Source organism: Kogia breviceps, chromosome 1, assembly GCF_026419965.1.
Source record: "Kogia breviceps isolate mKogBre1 chromosome 1, mKogBre1 haplotype 1, whole genome shotgun sequence".
Classification (NCBI taxonomy): Eukaryota; Metazoa; Chordata; class Mammalia; order Artiodactyla; family Physeteridae; genus Kogia; species Kogia breviceps.
Window position 1 is genome coordinate 145811633 of NC_081310.1, and position 15386 is coordinate 145827018.

The 15386-nt window shown below is 35.7% G+C and overlaps 1 protein-coding gene across 5 annotated transcripts in view; it reads right to left on the reverse strand.

Annotated features, from left to right (window-relative positions):
- Window positions 1-271: 271 nt before the first annotated feature.
- LEPR (leptin receptor) overlaps window positions 272-15386 on the reverse strand; it is a 94296-nt gene continuing 79181 nt past the window's right edge. For all 5 annotated transcript variants that reach the window (XM_067006460.1, XM_067006456.1, XM_067006477.1 and 2 more), the window contains one exon: window positions 272-2534. In XM_067006460.1, the coding sequence (XP_066862561.1) occupies window positions 2517-2534 (18 nt within the window). In that variant the 3' untranslated portion in view covers window positions 272-2516. The remainder of the gene's footprint in view (window positions 2535-15386) is intronic.

Consider the following 15386-nt stretch of genomic DNA (forward strand, 5'->3'; position numbering starts at 1 on the left):
TTGAATGATCAAAACAACTTGTCCAAAGATAGCTAAAATAAGTACTCCATGACATAAGATATGATATGAAGGTAAACTATATGTGGCCTTATCTGCCTTACATCATACTAAAAATCTGTTTATGACTATCAGAAAATAAGAACTAAGAATATCTGTCTGTTGAAAACAATGAAGGTGAAAGAGATGATCACAGACTTTTAAATTACCATTCCTTATAAATAACTTTATATAAAAATACAAACTATAGGACATATGGAATGAAGACAAAGATGCAAAACAAATGCACATAATATTTTTTATAAGAACAGTGGTTACATCACAACAAAAAATCCTGCCAAGAAGCTACAAGCAAGAATCTGTGCGCAAAAAAAGCTCAATTCATACAATGTAAACATGTTGAAAAAATAAATGCAAAATAAAAAATATTGTAGACATATCACATTAAAAAATTAACACAAATAAATGAAGTGCTATAGAAAATGTGCTCAATTTTTATGTTATACATATAATTAAACTTTTGAATTTTACAATTTTTAAACTAATAGAATGAATTCAGATTTATTGCTTGAAATAACAATATAACCGACTATTCTTCATAATGGCAAATATATTCCATATAAAAACACAATTCATTTAACATAGTTTTGAACTCTTAAATGAAATATATTGGTGATTATAACCATAAAGGAATAAATATATGAAACACAAAATATAATGGAATAGACTTATACGGATATTAAAATACTGCATAATAACAAATACTATATTAACACAACCTTTTCTATTATTCTGTGAAAAGAGTACGTGAAGAGAAAACTGTTCCTGTGCCTATTTTCTTTCTGACAGAAATCTATTAGATTTATAATTTCCTTCAAATATTTTCTTGCTCATTTTGTGTTTCTTAAGGTTATGACTATTATGTATTGAATTTCTTAAAATTTAAAGTAACCTAGAAATTAAGATCTCCAAATAAAGGAATGTCATGCTATCAACGTGAAAACAAAAAATACAAATAGCACATAGCATACAAACTCACAGCTGTTCTTCAAATGACGTGTTTGGCATATGTCATGCCCTCTAAAACTTCATAATTGGTAACTATTATGTCAAATAATTTACATGTCTTCAAATGCATTTGATGAAAGATTTCACTAATAATTAAGAAATCACATATCCATATATTATTAATGTATATTTTATAAATGGGTCACAAACATTTATTAATAGTATGTTTATTAAAAAATCATTTCAATCACCATATTTATCTAATTTTTCAAGATTTTAGAACAGTCTGGAAGCATATTGAATATGTATTCAGCTGGTAAGAATTAAAGAATATCCTTTCATATGTTCACACTTCAATTTTACATTACAATGTCTATTAAAAGTCAGTGAAGGGGGAAAGGACACATTCTTCCTGACTTGGGGGTTTTTTTTTTAGATTCAAATCAAATTATGAATGAAATCTAAATGTAAGTAATATATATATAGCCTAAATCTGAGTATTATTTGGGTTCATCAAACAGAGGCTTTGGTTTATTTTGAATGTGAGCAATATACCACACAAGTCAAATTCATAGAAATAGCAGGTAGTCTTTTTTTCAGGTAGAAAAGTCCTATATCTGCCTTGAACTAGTTCTAAAAACTCCAGAGAGTCTCCTTTTTTGCATCACTGCCCACTTACCTGACAGCCAGAAGCTTTGGGTGGTTCAGTGCAAATAAATTAAATTTAGTAAAGAATTTCACAAGGAGGTTTGGAGGCTGATGTGTTTTCTGATCTGGTCAATCTGACCCGGATATGTCAGGTCATCCTGATACAAACTGTAACTTCTACTGGCCTTTGACCAGAACAAACTGTCTTTCTTTGAACTGAAATGGAAGTTAGCACTTGAGCCATTTTTAAGGCTATTGAAAATGAAAATTCCCATATTGATCAGTTAGATATACATAAAAGCTATTAATATAAGACATTCAAAAGAATACCCAAATGGGTCAGTTTATAGGCTAAAGTGTCTAAAAGAATATAAAATGGAAAATTTTGTACATAAAAATATGAACTAAATATTTTGACTGCATTCTATATTTAGAGCCATTGTATTTGCAGAGCTATGTGTCAGAAGTTGCAGTTTTCACCTAGTCACAGCATAGTCTACTATATATTTGATGATGTCTAATAAATCTGTGGTAAGAGCAACAGTCATAATTCTTTAATGTTTTATGACCAAATGACAAATCAAAAGCTAGATATCATAAATATTACTTTTTAAACTTTAGATGACTTGAAAAGTAATCATATATCCAACCTGAATTAGACTCAGACGTATACCTTGACCCCAAATTTACCCATCTATTTTAAGTTCTAAATCAACATAATCCACCATATTTTAGTTCTCAATAGTTCCACCAAAATTTTTTAGATTGTCTCCCCTTCTTCAAAATGTAAAAATCTTCTAATACTCTATAGAATGTTGGGAAGTTGGTAGATTGGGTTCATCTGTAGTGATCATGATTAGACTTCAAAGAATGTCCATTCTCTGTTCAGATAAAATAAAACAAAATAAGAAAGAAAAATAAAAGAATCACTCAGAAAGCAAAAGATAAAAGATTTCAAAAAGATGTTCTGTCAACATGAGTTCTGGATTATAAATTCTTGTGTTATACTACAGTAATGCATGTTTTTAGGAAAAGATAAAATTCTGAATTAAGTTGGCCTCTTCCATTTTCTTAATGCATGCCCTAATATCACACTCTAAGGACAGTCTTAATGATCCCAGAAAAGGGAAAAACTATAGAGGAATAACAGAATAAGTAGAATGAGAGAAAAACAAAGAGCTGGAAAAATAAAAAGGAAGTAGAGAAACAGCACTATTAAAGAGTTTGGAACAAGAAAGAGTAAAAGAGTGTATCTCTGAAAACAAATATTTAAAAATTAAAAGAAAGAAGAGTTGAAATAGTGAAGAAGAATAGAATGACAGAATAATTATCATGATTTTTTTAATCTAGGAAAATGTTCTAAGAAATCATCTGGTCCACATTTCTCCCTTTTTATAGACAAAGCAATCAAGGCTTAAAGTTGAACAGCTAATTATAGCAGAGTGAGGCCCCTGACATTTTTTCTACTCCAACAAGCTTTCTATAATACTATGGAAGATGAAAAGATATTCCAAACACAAGTAGGGAGGAGAACATGTTGTTTTGCTTTTTCTATTTGTTGTCAAAGATTTGAGCTGATTAAATTCATCCTCTCTTCTGGTTCCTTATAACCCAAGGGCATATATATAGAGATAATAAGAACAAGAAAATAGAGAAAAGTGAAGTCATACTTTAGGGAAGTGAAATATACACTTCTAAGCCCAGTCATGTGCCCTTCTAGAAAGAACTTCTTAGTCGAAGTGGCACCAGCTCTTCTACACTTCTGTAAAGCCATTCTAGCAATTTCAGGGATGCTCTGCCTCAGATCCATGAGAATGGTGTTCTGGGAGCTTGTGGGTTGCTGAGCTTCTTATTTGGAGAGCTAGAACAGGCTGAGGAATCTAGGATGGTCTTTGAACCACAAGAAAAAGTCCATTTGTTTTTAGATTTAACACTCTAAAGTAGGGTGTTAAGTGGAGTACACTCTTGTGGAAATAGTCATAAATGTAGACAACAAAGGAGCAGGGTTAGACTCCCCCCACCTCAAGTATAGATGGTTTGGATTTAGAGGAAGAAAGTAATTATTTTAGGCAAAAATGCTAAAGAAAAAGGTAAAACAAAAACAAATTGGCTACAGTCTTTTAAACACTGTGAAATTTGAATTAGAAGAAAAGCAAGGTTATTGACTCACTGCAATACATTTTCCTACCACAAGAATTTAACCTTTGTTTAAAGTTTTTATTTTTATGCTCTTTAAAAACTTTTTAAAAGATTCTGATTTTTTACATTTATTTTATTTAAGTATAATTGATTTACAATGTTGTTAAAGATTCTGATTTCTAAAGTTATCATGAGAAATGGTGTAGAGAAGTATTCTGGTTCAAGATGGCAGTTTGAGCATATATATTTCTCTCTTATCTCTGTAGAGACTCTGTTAGGATGAAAGTACATGAATAAATCAAATATATACCCACAACAAAGAAGATAGTCTGAGAAGGTTAAGAGGGAATGAGATTTTGAATTTCTAAAAGATGGAAAACCGAAGGAGATGAACAAAGAAAGCTGCAGACCAGAACATCTCCAGAGTGGGCTACAGCTGAAAAGAAAGACAGTTTGTCCTGTTGAATACAGTGGAGATGGGAGGGAAGGCGGTGGGGGGGGGGGGGGGGTGAAAAAATGGAAGGTAAAAACACAGGAAGAAATGAGACCTTTGGCTGAAAACTAGAAACTCCGCATATGAATGGGACTCTTCTAACTCTGCTGCACATGGAAGAGCCTTCATACTCTCCAGACCCAAATTGAGGTTTTATTCTCAAAAGTAATTAAGAAATTATCTGGGGAGGAGACCTTCAAGATGGCGGAAGAGTAAGACATGGAGATCACCTTCCTCCCCACAAATACATCAGAAATACATCTACATGTGGAACAACTCCTACAGAACACCTACTGAACGCTGGCAGAAGACCTCAGACTTCCCAAAAGGCAAGAAACTCCCCACGTACCGGGGTAGGGCAAAAGAAAAAACAGAGACAAAAGAATAGGGATGGGACCTGCACCCCTGGGAGGGAGTTGTGAAGGAGGAAAGGTTTCCACACACTAGGAAGCTCCTTCACTGGTGGAGATGGGGGGGGGGGGAAGCTTCAGAGCCACGGAGGAGAATGCAGCAACAGGGGTGCAGAGGGCAAAGCAGAGAGATTCCTGCAGAGAGGATCGGTGCCGACCAGCACTCACCAGCCCAAGAGGCTTGTCTGCTCACCCACCGGGGCAGACAGGGGCTAGAAGGTGAGGCTCGGGATTCAGAGGTCAGATCTCAGGGAAAGGACTAGGGTTGGCTGTGTGAACACAGCTTGAAGGGGGCTAGTGCACCACAGCTAGCTGGGAGAAAGTCCACGAAAAAGTCTGGAACTGCCTAAGAGGCAAGAGACCATTGTTTCAGGGTGCACGAGGAGAGGGGATTCAGAGGACCACCTAAACAAGCTCCAGAGACGGGCTCAAGCCATGGCTATCAGCATGGACCCCAGAGATGGGCATGAGACGCTAAGGCTGCTGCTGCAGCCACTAAGAAGCCTGTGTGCAAGCACAGGTCACTACCCACACCTCCCCTCCGGGGAGCCTGTGCAGCCTACTACTGCCAGGGTCCCATGATCCAGGCACAACTTCCCCAGCAGAACACACGGCACGCCTCAGGCTGGGGCAATGTCATGCCAGTGTCTGCTGCTGCAGGCTTGCCCCGCACTCTGTATCCCTCCCTCCCCCAATCCTGAGTAAGCCAGAGCCCCCGAATCAGCTGCTCCTTTAACCCCGTCCTGTCTGACCGAAGAACACATACCCTCAGGTGACCTACACGCAGAGGCGGGGCCAAATCCAAAGCTGAACCCCAGGAGCTGTGCGAACAAAAAACAGAAAGGGAAATCTCTCCCCAGCCTCAGGAGTAGTGGATTAAATCTCCACAATCAATTTGATGTATCCTGCATCTGTGGAATACCTGAATAGACAATGAATCACCCCAAAATTGAGGCAGGGGACTTTGGGAGCAACTGTAGATTTGGGGTTTGCTTTCTACATCTGTTTCTGGTTTTATATTTAACTTGGTGAAGTATTTTGAAATTATTATCATTGGTAGATTTCTTTATTGATTTGGTTGCTCTCTCCCTCCTTTTTTTTTTATAGTTTATATATATATTTTTCCTTTTTCTCTGTTTGTGACAGTGTATGTGTATGCTTCTTTGGGTGATTTTGTCTGTATATCTTTGCTTTTACCATTTATCCTAGGGTTCTGTCCTTATTTTTTTTTTTTAATATAGATTTTAGCACTTGTTATCATTGGTGGATTGGATTTTTGGTTTGGTTGCTCTCTTTTTTTCTCTTTTTAAAATTACTTTTTAATTTATTTATTTTAATAATTATTTTTTATTTTAATAACTTTATTTTATTTTATTTATTTCTTTTTTTCTCCCTTTTCTTCTGAGCCATGGGGCTGACAGGGTCTTGGTGCTCTGGCCAGGTGACAGGCCTATGCCTCTGAGGTGGGAGAGCCAAGTTCAGGACACTGGTCCACTACAGACCTCCTGGATCCACGTAATATCAAATGGTGAAAGCTCTCCCAGAGATCTCCTTCTCAACGTTAAGACACAGCCCCACTCAACGACCAGCAAGCTACAGTGCTGGACACCATATGCCAAACAACTAGCAAGACAGGAACACAATCCCACATATTAGCAGAGAGGCTGCCTAAAATCATAAGGTCACAGACACCCCAAAACACACCACCAGGCGTGCTCCTGCCCACCAGAAAGACAAGATCCAAGCCTCATCCACCAGAACATAGGCACTAGTCCCCTCCACCAGGAAGCCTACACAACCCACTGAACCAACCTTAGCCACTGGGGGCAGACATAGTTCCCCAAAACAATGGGAAATATGAACCTGCAGCCTGCAAAAAGAAGATACCAAACACAGTAAGTTAAGCAAAATGAGAAGACAGAGAAATACACAGCAGATGAAGAAGCAATGTAAAAACCTACCAAACTAAACAAATGAAGAGGAAATAGGCAGTCTACCTGAAAAAGAATTCAGAGTAATGATTGTAAAGATGAACCAAAATCTTGGAAATAGAATAGAGAAAATATAAGAAACATTTAACAAGGACCTAGAAGAACTAAAGAGCAAACAAACAATGATGAACAACACAATAAATGAAAATAAAATTCTCTAGAAGGAATCAATAGCAGAATAACTGAGGCAAAAGAACGGATAAGTGACCTGGAAGATAAAATAATGGAAATAATTACTGCAGAGCAGAATAAAGAAAACAGAATGAAAAGAATTGATGACAGTCTCAGAGACCTCTGGGACATTAAATGCACCAACATTCAAATTATAGGGGTCCCAGAAGAAGAAGAGAAAAAGAAAGGGACTGAGAAAATATTTGAAGAGATTATAGTTGAAAATTTCCCTAATATGGGAAAGGAAATAGTTTAAAAAGTCCAGGAAGCACAGACAGTCCCATACAGGATAAATGCAAGGAGAAACACACCAAGACACATATTAATCAAACTATCAAAAATTAAATACAAAGAAAAAATATTAAAAGCAACAAGGGAAAAACAACAAATAACATACAAGGGAATCCTCAAAAGGCTAACAACTGACCTTTCAGCAGAAACTCTGCAAGCCAGAAGAGAGTGGCAGGACATATTTAAAGTGATTAAAGGGAAAAACCTACAACCAAGATTACTCTACCCAGCAAGAATCTCATTCAGATACAGCGGAAAAATTAAAACCTTTACAGACAAGCAAAAGCTAAGAGAATTCAGCACCACCAAACCAGCTTTACAACAAATGCTAAAGGAACTTCTCTAGGCAGGAAACACAAGAGGAGGAAAAGACCTACAAAAACAAACCCCAAACAATTAAGAAAATGGTAATAGGAACATACATATTGATAATTACCTTAAATGTAAATGGATTAAATGCTCCCAACAAAAGACATAGACTGGCTGAATGGATACAGAAACAAGACCCGTATATATGCTGTCTACAAGAGACCCACTGCAGACTTAAGGACACATACAGATTGAAAGTGAGGTGATGGAAAAAGATATCCCATGCAAATGGAAATCAAAAGAAAGCTAGAATAGCAATTCTCATATCAAAAAAATAGACTTTAAAAGAAAGACTATTACAAGAGACAAAGAAGGACACTACATAATGATCAAGGCATCAAACCAAGAAGAAGATATAACAATTGTAAATATGTATGCACCCAACATAGGAGGACCTCAATACATAAGGCAGATACTAAGAGCTATAAAAGGGTAAATCGACAGTAACACAGTCATAATAGGGGACTTTAACACCCCACTTTCACCATGGACAGATCATCCAAAGTGAAAATAAATAAGGAAACATGAGCTTTAAATGATACATTAAACAAGATGGACTTAACTGATATTTATAGGACATTCCATTCAAAAACTACAGAATACATTTTCTTCTCAAGTGCTCATGGAACAATCTCCAAGACAGATCATATCTTGGGTCACAAATCAAGCCTTGGTAAATTTAAGAAAATTGAAATCATATCAAGTATCTTTTCTGACCACAATGATATGAGACTAGATATCAATTACAGGAAAAAAATTCGTAAAAAATACAAAAACATTGAGGCTAAACAATACACTACTAAATAACCAAGACATCACTGAAGAAATCAAAGAAGAAATAAAAAAATACCTAGAAACAGATGACAATAAAAACACGATGACCCAAAACCTATAGGATGCAGCAAAAACAGTTCTAACAGGGAAGTTTGTAGCAATACAATCATATCTCAAGAAACAAAAAACAACTCAAATAAACAACCTAACCTTACATCTAAGAAAAAGAAGAATAAAAAAACCCCAAAGTTAGCAGAAGGAAAGAAATCATAAAGATCAGATCTGAAATAAATGAAAAAGAAATGAAGGAAACGATAGCAAAGATCAATGAAACTAAAAGCTGGTTCTTTGAGAAGATAAACAAAATTTATAAACCATTAGCCAGATGCATCAAGAAAAAAAGGGAGAAGACTCAAATCAACAGAATAAGAAATGAAAAAACAGAAATAACAATCAACACTGCAGAAACACAAAGGATTATGAGAGATTACTACAAGCAACTATATGCCAATAAAATGGACAACCTGGAAGAAATGGACAAATTCTTAGAAAAGCACAACCTTCCAAGACTGAATCACGAAGAAATAGAAAACATAAACAGACCAATCACAAGCAATGAAATTGAGACTGTGATTAAAAATCTTCCAACAAACAAAAGCCCAGGACCAGATGGCTTCACGGGAGAATTCTACTAAACATTTAGAGAAGAGCTAACACTAATCCTTCTCAAACTCTTCCAAATATAGCAGAGGGAGGAACACTCCCAAACTCATTCTACGAGGCCACCATCACCCTGATACCAAAACCAGACAAGATGTCACAAAGAAAGAAAACTACAGGCCAAGATCACTGATAAACATAGATGCAAGAATCCTCAACAAAATACTAGTAAAGAGAATCCAACAGCACATTAAAAGGATCATACACCATGATCAAGTGGGGTTTATCCCAGGAATGCAAGGATTCTTCAATATACACAAATCAATCAATGTGATAAACCATATTAACAAATTGAAGGAGAAAAACCATATGATCATCTCAATAGAGGCAAACAGTTTTTGGCAAAATTCAACACCCATTTGTGATACAAACTCTCCAGAAAGTAGGCATACAGGAAACTTACCTCAACATAATAAAGGCCATATATGACAAACCCACAGTCAACATTCTTCTCAATGGTGAAAAACTGAAACCATTTCTTCTAAGATCAGGAACAAGGCTGTCCATTCTCACCACTCTTATTCAACATATTTTTGGAAGTTTTAGCTTCATCAGTCAGACAAGAAAAAGAAAAAAAAGGAATCCAAATCGGAAAAGAAGTAAAACAGCCACTGTTTGCAGATGACATGATACTATACATAGAGAATCCTAAAGATGCTACCAGAAAACTACTAGAGCTAATCAATGAATTTGGTAAAGTAGCAGGATACAAAATTAATGCACAGAATCTCTTGCATTCCTCCTATACACTAATGGTGAAAAATCTGAAAGAGAAATTAAGGAAACACTCCCATTTACCACTGCAACAAAAAGAATAAAATATCTAGGAATAAACTTACCTACGGAGACAAAAGACCTGTATGCAGAAAACTATAAGACACTGATAAAAGAAATTAAAGATACAAACAGATGGAGAGATATACCTTGTTCTTGGATTGGAAGAATCAACATTGTGAAAATGACTATACTACCCCAAGCAATCTACAGATTCAATGCAATCCGTATGAAACTACCATTGGCATTTTTCAATGAACTAGAATAAAAAATTTTACAATTTGTTTGGAAACACAAAAGACCCTGAATAGCCAAAGCAATCTTGAGAAAGAGAAATGGAGCTGGAGGAATCAGGCTCCCTGACTTCAGACTATACTACAAAGCTACACTAATCAAGACAGTATGGTACTGGCACAAAAACAGAAATATAGATTAATGGAACAGGATAGAAAGCCCAGAGATAAACCCATGCACATATGGTCACCTTATTTTTGATAAGGGAGATAAGAATATACAATGGAAAAAGACAGCCTCTTCAATAAGTGGTGCTGGGAAAACTGGACAGCTACATGTAAAAGAATGAAATTAGAATACTCCCTAACACTGTACACAAAAATAAACTCAAAATGGATTAAAGACCTAAATGTAAGGCCAGACACTATCAAACTCTTAGAGGAAAACATAGGCAGAACACTCTATGACATAAATCACAGCAAGATCCTTTTTGACCCACCTCCTAGTGCAATGGAAATAAAAACAAAAATAAACAAATGGGACCTCATGAAACTTAAAAGCTTTCACACAGCAAAGGAAACGATAAACAAGATGAAAAGACAACCCTCAGAATGGGAGAAAATATTTGCAAATGAAGCAACTGACAGAGGATTAATCTCCAAAATTTACAAGCAGCCCATGCAGCTCAATATCAAAAAAACACACAACCCAATCCAAAAATGGGCAGAAGACCTAAATAGACATTTCTCCAAAGATATACAGAAACCCAACAAACAGATGAAAGAATGCTCAACATCACTAATCATGAGAGAAATGCAAATCAAAACTACCATGAGGTATCACCTCACACCAGTCAGAACGGCCATCATCAAAAAATCTACAAACAATAAATGCTGGAGAGAGTGTGGAGAAAAGGGAACCCTCTTGCACTGTTGGTGGGAATGTAAATTGATACAGCCACTATGGAGAACAGTATGGAGGTTCCTTAAAAAACTACAAATAGACTACCATACGAACCAGCAATTCCATTACTGGGCATATACCCTGAGAAAACCATAATTCAAAAAGAGTCATGTACCACAATGTTCACTGCAGCTCTATTCACAATAGCCAGGACATGGAAGCAACCTAAGTGCCCATCAACATATGAATGGATAAAGATGTGGCACATACATACAATGGAATGAATATTATTCAGCCATAAAAAGAAACAAAATTGAGTTATTTGTATTGAAGTGGATGGATCTAGAGTCTGTCATATACAGTGAAGTAAGTCAGAAAGAGAAAAACAAATACTGTATTCTAACACATATATATGGAATGTAAAAAAAAAAAAAAGGTTCTGAAGAACCTATGGGCAGGACTGGAATAAAGACGCAGATGTAGAAAATGGATGTGAGGACACAGGGAGGGTGAAGGATAAGCTGGGACGAAGTCCGAGATTGGCATGGACTTATATACACTGCGAAATGTAAAATAGACAGCTAGTGGGAGGCAGCCGCATGGCACAGGAAGATCAGCTCGGTGCTTTATGACTGCCTGGAGGGGTGGGATATGGAGCGTTGTGGGAAGACGCAGGAAGGGGGAGATATGGGGATGTGTGTGTATGTATAGCTGATTCACTTTGTTGTAAGGCAGAAACTAGAACACCATTTTAAAGCAATTATACTCCAATAAAGATGTTAAATAAATAAATATAAAAAAAAAGGAAATTATCTGGGGAGGAATCTAGCATCTGTGAGGTACTGGTGTCTAGGACCATATCTCTCCTCATCTAGCTAGAGCCCTGTCTACCCATTTTGGCCAACAATCCCTGCTTATGTGCATTATGCTCTCCCAGTCAGCCTGTCTATTATTTTATTCATAAACATAAAAGAAAACAAAGGGTTTCTAGATATATGGGGAAATTGTGAGATTAAAAAAATAAAGCCAAGATAAATAGGAGGAGAACATAGATAAATAGGAGAGAATTCAGGAATAGAAGAAAGGAGAATTTCTAAAACAAACAATGATCCCCTAAATTGGTATTTCTAGTAAGACTTAAGAAAATATTGCATGCATAAAACCAGAACAGAATACAATGAAAATGAATACTTGGAAATTTACAAATATAAATAGCAAATAAATGTTTAATAGAAGCACTGAAAAAACAGGGTACGGCAAGGTCTCAAACGTAAAACAAAAAGACAAAGAAACAGAACATATTAGAGAAGTGATAAGAAATATAGAAGATATATGCAGAGGGTTCAGCATCCATCTAATACAGATTCTAGAAAGAGATCCAAAAAAAATAAGAGGAGAGGAAGTTATCAAAGAAATAATATAATTGCTTAGAGTTGACAGGAGACATAGAATCAAAAGTGTCTTCAAATGAGGACAAAGTTACATGAAAAAGAACCTCCCTAAATAGATTTAGACCTATCTCTAAAATTTTAGAACATCAATAATAGGGAGGATATTTTAAAAGTCAGAAATCTGCAAGTAACCAGTGAGGAGTAAAAATCAGAATGGCATCTGACTTCTCAGAAGTGATACTGATGCTAGATGATAAGGCAGGAATTGTCTCAAAGTTTTATTGGAAAGGCTCGTCGACCTGGAAATTGATATTCCACCAAAATATCAAGCGAGGAAGGCACAATAAAAGGAATTTCAGGCATGCACAGACTCTGACTTACACAATATTTCCTGGCAGGTCATATAAGGAATTAGTTAATCAATAAGGAGGAAGGGAAAAATATCTAGAAAACAGTATCCATTAGAAACCAGTTAAGGGAAAATTCAGAGTGATGGCTTGCAGCAATTTTAGAAAAGGCCTAATCCAAATTGCAGTAAGAGGATAAAGGGTTTTCTGGACAGGGTGCCCTGAGAACAGGTCTCAGTGAAGAAGCTTATATAATAGCAGCACACAGAAGGCTAAAAAAAAAATTTTTTTTTTATTTTTTCTTTTTTTTTGTGGTACGCGGGCCTCTCACTGCTGTGGCCTCTCCCGTTGCGGAGCACAGGCTCCGGACGCGCAGGCTCGGCGGCCATGGCTCACGGGCCCAGCCGCTCCGCGGCATGTGGGATCTTCCCGGACCGGGGCACGAACCCGCGTCCCCTGAACCGGCAGGCGGACTCGCAACCACTGCGCCACCAGGGAAGCCCCCCAAAAAATTTTTTTTAAGAAGCAATTAGAAACTCCAGAAAAAGCAAAACAAACACAAATCAAAACATAAAAACTAAAAATGAAGCCAAGTAAAATTTGGCACAATTTAAATCAACAGGGTGGAATGTTTCTAAAATTTTTTTGAAAAACATTCTCCTGTGACACTGGAAGCACCAAAAAGTGTGGTAATATAATCACATATTACTTGCTTCTGCAAGGAACAATATTTACATACTCATAACAATACAAATGCAGTTTACTGGGGTTTTTATTTTTTAAAATGAACCCATAGACAAATTATAGCACAGAACATATTATCAACCCTGACTTAAGTAAAAGTGTAAAGTTACAGTTGACAGAGATTGGGAAGTGGAGGGAGAAATGGAGGGAAGGGTAAGAGCGCTAATGTCTTTATTTTATTAAAAAGAAAAAATGGGGGAAGGGGAGCTCCAAGACACAGTCTCTATTTCGTTGAACAAGAAATGGAGTTTAAGAAGATTCTTCTGAGGTTTCAGAGTGATTACTGAAGGAATTGAAAAAAGTGACAAACTAAATATGGTAGGAGCATGAGGAAAGAAGGGGAGAAAAAGTATGTGTATAAGTAAATCCTCATTATAGCCAGAAATCAGTAAATAATGTCTACATTTCATAATGCCATAAGCATATTATTTTTAGAAATATAAAGGTGACCTGCCAGAAAAATTAAAAGCAAACCAGTTTAAAGTAATGGTACTTGGAAAGCAAGACTAAAGGTAGAGAAGGGTGCAGAAGAGACTATACTGTCCAATAAATGTTTTTCCATACTATTTCACTATTAAACCATGCACACTAGGCATATCGTAATGCAAAATGATTTTTTAAAATAATGGGACATATCAAGGCATATATTCCCAGAGAACAAAGAGACATATACAACCATGTGTCCTGTACCATTGTTTGTAATAAATAGAAAAGAGTTTTCTATCCATCAGCAGGGGAATGGATATATGAATCATGGTATATATTCATAGGATGAAATATTATGGATCAAATGATTAAACTAAATGAAATATATCAACATGAAGATATCTTAAAAAGAATGCTGAGAAAATAATAATTTTTGAATGATATGGGAGATGTATTAACATTAACAATAACCAAATGTATTATTGTTAATTGGTCATGGATACATACATGCAGGTGTAAGAAAAAAGGTGTATAAAAGCATGATCTAGACAAATGCATACTACATTCTTGAAAGTGGATACCCTAGGAAGGGAAGGAGAGACCAAAACTAGTAAGGGCAACAATCAGGACAAACTTTATCTATAATTTTTTAAATAAAAATATACGAGGCAAATATGAAAAAATTTTAAGATATTGTGTTAGTACACAGACGTTTTTATATTACTCCATTTTATGTACTTATATTGTCTTAAAATAATTTTAAAGGGTAAAAGGAAATGGAACATACAAAGGAAAGAAAATCAAGGGGAAATTATATGAGAGAATTTTCATCACATATGGTATCACCCTATGCTGACGTTGTTTTAAACAAATGTGGGTTTTTTGGGAAATACCTCAAAATACTGGCTTTTTTCATCTTTGATTTGAATACTTACAGGTTTAGTATGGATTTTGATTTACTATTAAGGGAAGAAGAATGCTAGCTTAAAAAGTGGAATAAATTAATTAATTAATTTTAGTGGACATTTTAGAAATCAGGTTTATTGTCAAGAAATTACAGGTATAGATAAAAATCAATGTTCAAAAAGATGTGAATTTGAAGAACAAATTAAGGGAAATAGTTTATACAAAAATTATTACCTCCTTTTAAACAATACTGTATTTGAATTGTTTTGAAAAACAATGGGCTCACATTGTCCATTTGCTTTGCAATGTGTTGTGAGTTTTTTGTTTGTTTCCATTTGTTTTAGAATTGGAAATCTCAAATTTTGCTTATCCATTTCATCATTTGATGGATATTTGGGTTGCTTCCATGTTTTGACCATTATGAACACTGTTGCTATGAACATTCATATACAAGCTTCTGTGTAGATATATGACTTCATTTCTATTGGATACATACCTAGCAGTGGATTGTTGGGTCATATGGTAATTCTATGTTTAACTGTTGGAGAACTGTCAGACTATGTTCCAAAAGCGCTACACCATTTTCACATTCCCATCAGCAGTGTAGGAGAGTTCCAATTCCTCCACATTCTCACCAACACTTATTATCT